At 40.8% G+C, this 6,245-nt stretch overlaps 1 protein-coding gene across 2 annotated transcripts; it reads right to left on the minus strand.

The window, feature by feature from the left end:
- Nucleotides 1–249: 249 nt before the first annotated feature.
- On the minus strand, nt 250–6,245 carry lmo2 (LIM domain only 2 (rhombotin-like 1)). 2 transcript variants are annotated; one of them, XM_084555738.1, is made up of 3 exons: nt 3,375–6,245; nt 1,898–2,113; nt 250–1,426 (listed from the first exon to the last, which is right to left on the minus strand). In XM_084555738.1, exons 1-3 carry the CDS (start codon nt 3,413–3,415, stop codon nt 1,201–1,203), a joined length of 483 nt encoding a protein of 160 aa, XP_084411864.1. In that variant the 5' UTR covers nt 3,416–6,245; the 3' UTR covers nt 250–1,200. The 2 variants fall into 2 exon arrangements, with proteins under 2 accessions (XP_084411864.1, XP_084411865.1); XM_084555739.1 differs by having other exon boundaries at nt 2,656–6,244.

Here is a 6,245-nt window from a genome sequence, read left to right on the forward strand (position 1 = left end):
AACACTTTAGTGTTTAATTTAATACAGTGCAACAGTACTACAAACTTCATTCTCAAAAAATCATTATACAGTTGATTTACTGCTGTTTCAATATAAAGTCATGAAGGGGGATTAGGTGCGGGACTGTAAAATTAGAATGCATTCATTCTCACCAGTGTACCTAATGAACTGGCAAGTGAGTTCATAATACAGAAAGTAGCACAGTATAATGGACTCGCGTGTTAAAGACACTCATGCCAAAAATCGTCAGTGTTTCTAAATTGTCATTTATTAAATAAATTGACAAGTAAATATCCAGTCTTGGATTCACGTCCAGGTGGTTGTTAAAATTATAAAAGAAACTTCTGCAAATTCAGATAAATAAGTACTGCATGGGTTCCCTCCACCACCAGAGGGCGCCACCTGTTCAACCTGACAATACAAAGCAACCATTCTGATCATATCCAAATGGATATTGTATTCCATTCATCATGACAGTCTGACAGTCCGGTTTATTTACATATCTCTAATTCCCTAGTTATTTCTTAGAGACATTTCACAGATAAACATTCAGGGTATAGAGGCAGTATACAGTTTGTCCAATTAATTAATTCCAGTAAACTCCCAACATAATCAGACAAACTTTCTGTCTGTCCACTGAAAACTTCAGTGTGAAATTTGTCCAAAGGTAAACATTTCATAATATATGAAGGATTGCATTGCCTGTGATTAATTAGTATACTGAATATTTATTTATAGACATTGTAAATTTAAATGGTTCCTTTAACAAAGTTCTCATTTCCCTGTTAATTATTTCTAGCAAAGTATTAGGAAATTACAGATCCATAAAATAAAACTTACAGATCTTCTTCTTGAACATTTCAGAGGTGATAAAACAGTGTTTGACTCCAAGAAACTTGGCAAAACTTTTGTGTTCATTCTAAAATTCCAGTGTATAACAAATTACTAATATTGCATGTTTCAGTATTTTCAGTATTTTTTGCTTTTAAGACGCCTTGGATGAGAAGCTGTCTGTTATTGCTGGTGCAGCCTTCAGCAGTCTCTAGCAGGAAGACATGCAGAGATGTAGCATCTCCTTTTTGTGTTAAAATGATTCCACATGGATTTCAGATGCAGGATAAACAAACCCTCCATCAGCGCTCCACTCCCTTTAAAGCCAGTAGGAAAAGGCAGCTCAAGTGTGTTGCACAAGAGGTTATCCTACACCATACTGTTACTGTTGAGCTTGGTCCACTCAAAGATGTCCTGCTCGCACACAATGTCTGAGTTGATGAGAAGGTAGCGATCACCCACGCAGAAGTGCTTCTGGCAGGCAGCGCACTTGAAGCACTCCAGATGGTAAACCTTGTCCCGCACGCGCATCGTCATCTCAAACGCTCGGATCCTCTTTTCACAGGAGGCGCAGAGACCATCCTGACCGAAAAGCCTGAGTTGATGAGAGGATGTCAACATGTTACTAAGCAGAAGATGGAAAATTCATTTTGGATTGAATTAAATGGGTACAATATTTAAGAGTTTAAGAGTTTACGGGGACCCTGTACAAGACAGGGCCAGTCATACTGGCTGAGATGATAGCACTTTAGCTGTTTAGATTAGTTACATACTTCTCCTCCTGAATCTCTTCTACCCATCTCTATCCACACTTTCCAGACTATAAAGCAAATATGGAAGCAGGAAAAAATACAGATTTTGTTTTAAGTATGAGGATGAACTTGTAAAAGAGTTGGAGACTTTGGTTTTAAACAAAACCCTCAAACAATATGTTTATTCAATATGTTTGGGACTATTTTCTGTGTGGATTAATACAGTTTGGAGGTATTTTTGTGTCTTCTGGTGAGACAAGTTAACAAACTTCAATCCTTCCTTAAATCATGATTTTACAAACCACTAGACCAACCTGAGATAATCTCGCCGGCACAGTTTTCTTCCCAACTTGTAGTAGAGCCGACGGCCCACCTCCCCCAGCCGACAGCCGCACAGGTCGCAGCTCAGGCAGTCCTCGTGCCAGTACTGTTCGATGGCCTTCAGGAAGAATCTGTCACCGATGCTCTGCTGACAACCACCGCATGTCAGCAGAGAAGGTGGCATCTGGAGGACCTCGTCCACTGGCTCCCTGGAAGAGAAGATAGCTGGTTAGAAATCCCAATTGCAAACAAATAATAGTTTTCTTAATCAATTATTCATTTGATCTTCATTATATAAATAGAAATGGAGGACTAATTGTTTGGGCTCTATAATGTTGTGTTAGATATTATTATTGAAAAATAACATTTTGAGTTTGGAAGTAGTGGCACAAGACCCTGGTTTAGGTCAGGGGTTAGGGTCCATATTCCTGTTATTCCTGTCTTGCATCTGTTTATCATGTCTTTTGCTGAACAAAATGCATCTTCTATAATGAAATTAGTTATTTAAATACATGAATACAATTCATTTTTTCTTTGTCATTCAACTTTTTCTTTAATTTCTTTTCAAATATTAGCGATCTGATAGCGTAATTCTTAAATGTAATAACAGCAAAAACTCGTCGTAACTACACATTTTCGACATTATAATGACGATTAAACAGGAAACCACCACTTGCCTTCTGCTAACAACTAAATCATTACAATCTAACAGATGTATCGCAAACATAAAAGAATGCCAGTGACCTCTTACAGGTTTCACCTTCATCCATGATTCTTGCTGACGTTCATATGACCCAATTTCCAGCATACAGTCCATGCAGTTCTTCAAATGTGAAGGTCAAGTGCTCTTCCAGACTCTGAGGATCCCTCCAGCAGCCGAGACGTCCTTTATGTTTATTATATTTTGTAATATTCAACAGTTCCATCTGATGGATTTAGGTAGTGTCACACCGATCCACATCTCTACATGTTCTATAACTTTATCTCAAAATAATACCTATAATTTCTAACTATTTTCATTTGGATCTTCAGTCATGTTGTGTTTTGTCCCTGTCCACCTGAGGGAGCCATTGGATCTAGTTCATTTATTAGTATTAAAGTCACAAAACGGCAACGCTTCTTAATTAGAGAAAGATGACATCTATTCTATGTAAAAGCTACAACAAACTAAATAAAATAAAGCCAGAAATGTTTTACATTAGGAAACCTTTACTGTTTGGGGCAACAATAAACTTTTTTCCCCCCTATTCTAACCCGTTTTTCACACTGAAGTCTGTTGTTTTAGGTGAACTTGAATATTTTTCCATAGCAAACATCAGCATACTTGTGAGCCCATGTTATCAGCTGTCTGCAGTAGTTTGGCTGTCCTATCTATGATGATGATGATGATGTTGATGACGATGATGCGCCCTTGAATGCCTCATTTCAATCAGAAATAACATTATTTTAATGAAGAACTATTATACTTACTCATTAGCCTCCAGTGTCTTCCTCTCTATAGTGGATGCCATTCTTAAAATCTGATGTCCAGCCTGGTCCAGGTTGTAGGTTTCCACAGACGGCGGCTCGGAGGCTACATGTGAGGCTGCCTGCGGACTTGACTGGCTGCACCTGCTCCCAACACCTTCAAGACGCCCCTTAAAGCCCGTCTTAGTATTTTGTTGGTGTGTTAAATCAAAAGGCAAACGAGTCCGCTCGAAATGGCCGCAAGACTAGAACTGTTCGCTCTGAGCAGCTATGCAATGATGGAGGACACTGTCATCATTTCCTGAGGCAATAACCCGCGGTGACACTTCCATGTCTTTCAAGTCTATTTCACCGTCCGGCAGCGACTCAGAGGACTGTCTGCGCTTTCTTCAGTTTAGACACCGTCAATCCGACCAGAAGGTCACTTGGTGGATGTCCGTGCGTCTTTTTTTGGACAGACCCAGCTGCGGACTCCTGCGCTCCTCCACATGAAGCCGAGGGCACCGTTATTTTGCAGCAGCGCCTCGTTTAAATACGTCGGACCCCCCCTCCCTCGCTCTCTGCTTTCGTTTCCCTCTTCCTGCTCACGACTGTTTGACAATGGGGGGAAATCGGTCTTAAAGCGACAGCTAAACGCGGCGCAGGCTGCCCTGTCAGGCGTGGAGTTAGGTCGTGACTGAGACTAATGAGTTCATTATATGCTCTGCTTCGCCAAAGTGCCGACAGGACAAAAGATAAAGAGGGGCAAGATACAATTAGTGCAGGCTCTGTGTGTTTTCTCTGATCATGAGGCCACAGCACACTCATTACCACCAGTATGAGAAAGGGATGCACAAAACAGGACTATATTGTTTAACACTTGGGAGGGGTTTTGGAAACAAATTCTGTGCAGGCTTATAAGTATATCCTAATTTGAATAGATCACTAATAAGATTGAAGTTTCAAGGTAGTATAAAGAGCTGCATTGAGTAAATAAGCACAATAAACCAAAAATCTACAATATATTATTTTTTTTCCAAAGTACTCCCACCCCACCTTCCCATAAAAAAAAAAAAAGAAAGAAACAAGGTCAACTGGTCAACTGTAGAGTTTCTTGAAGTCGATTTGCCAGTCATTCATGAAGCTTCTTCAGTTCTAATAGATCTGTGGGGGGTATACACCGATATACACTGATCAGGCATAACATTATGACCACCTTCCTAATATTGTGTAGGTCTCCCTTGTGCCTCCAAAACAGTTCTGACTCACCAGAGAATGGACATGGGCCTTCCAAGGGTGTCCTGTGGTGTCTGTCAACAGAATATTGTTAGTGGGGGCCTTTGGGTCCTATGGGTTGAGGAGAGGGGCCTCTGTGGATCAGGCTTATTCCAGTGCATCCCACAGATACTTGATCAGTTTGAGATCTAGTGAATTTGGAGGCCAGGTCAACACCTTGTGCTGTTTTTCATGTTTTTTTGAGTTGTACCTAAACCATATTTTGTGTGTGTGTACCTGTGTCACGCTGCATCCTGCTGGGGATGGCTGCTGCCATCAAGAAGTGTCATTGCTATGGGGTGGGGGTGTGTGGTCTGGTCTGGTCTAGGTGGGTGGTCCAAAGTTAGTGGTCCAAAGGTTTCTCAGCAGAACATTGTATTGTCACAGGATGGTCAATGCTTTGTAAATGTTACCTGATCATGTTTTTTATATAAACTTTTAACTGCAGCTTTTAGATAAATGTCGGGAAGTTAAAAGTACATTATGTCCATCACAGATTTAATTTAGTAACGGGCGCAAGCAGAAAGAAATATCTGCACTTTCTTTTTATTCTTCCTGCATACAGGTTTGTCTTCTTTGATAGGTTACAACTTTGCAAAACTAGAGGAAGAGAGGGTAGTGCTATGCTAAGAAGTATCCCAAAATAAGATCTTTTGAAGGCTGCCTCTGTGAGAAATGAATACAATGACGTTTTAACATAGCTAGTGTCCTTGCAGCCTTTTCTTTACAAACCAGAGCTGCCGTGGGCCCTTCTCTTATCTGCTGCCAGGGCTGCAGGGCTGCCTGCAGGAGGGAGGGACGCAGACAGCAGTTGGACTGGTCCTGGAAGATAAAGCACCTCAACTCCAGCAGCCAGAGTCATCTCCTCAGCCAGATGTAACAGAGGAACATCGCAGACAAACTCTATATGTAGGCTAAAAGCATCCCTGGGCTTGTTGGACTGTGTAAGCTCACTGGATAGACACCAAGCCGAGAAGGCCCAGGAGCAAGGTGAGCGTGGCACCGTTGTGTGCCAGCTACAAAGAAAGCAGAGCAACTTGACAGAGAAAAAACTACAATCCTTCAAATGACAAACATTTTCAAGATAAAACTATTTCCTGTTTCCTTTGTACAACACAACAGCACAGTGCATGGTTCACCGTGGCTTTGTTAGTCTTCATTAAATCAAAATGTCAAACACTTAAACACTAATGTTCCCCTTCAGTAGACTTAAATACTGGTAATTAACTGCTGTTACCTGGTTCCACTCCCACTATTTGCACAGGTCTGTCTCTATTGTAGTGGGAAATTCCCCCTCATTCTTAACCCCATTTTTAATATGGTGTTCCCCAGGGATCAATTCTTGGTGCATTTTATATTTATTATGTCAGATCCACTGGGTCTACTAGGTCAGATAACTCTGAATCTCTGAATCAGTGCACAGAGCCATAGCTGATCTGGAGCCTCCCATCATATCATGTAAGAGTTTGTTCTGTTGTAACTGAAATGGAGACGTAAACGATTTTAGGATTTTAAGGACTTCCCATCCATATGCAGAATACAATGAAAATGCAAAGTTCATATTTAATCTCCACAAGTGGTCCACTCACTAGCTGTTCTGATGATTTTGATTATTACACA

The sequence above is a fragment of the Chelon labrosus genome (genome assembly GCF_963514085.1).
Source record: "Chelon labrosus genome assembly, chromosome: 11".
Lineage (NCBI taxonomy): Eukaryota > Metazoa > Chordata > Actinopteri > Mugiliformes > Mugilidae > Chelon > Chelon labrosus.

What these genes read in the sequence shown, in the direction of transcription:
- lmo2 (XM_084555738.1), bottom strand. Translation starts at nt 3,415, where the DNA reads ATGGCATCCACTATAGAGAGGAAGACACTGGAGGCTAATGA. An exon ending in AAGACACTGGAGGCTAATGA is followed by an intron (nt 2,114 to 3,374) that starts GTAAGTATAATA and finishes CTTCTCTTCCAG; the next exon opens with GGAGCCAGTGGACGAGGTCC. An exon ending in TGCCGGCGAGATTATCTCAG is followed by an intron (nt 1,427 to 1,897) that starts GTTGGTCTAGTG and finishes TCATCAACTCAG; the next exon opens with GCTTTTCGGTCAGGATGGTC.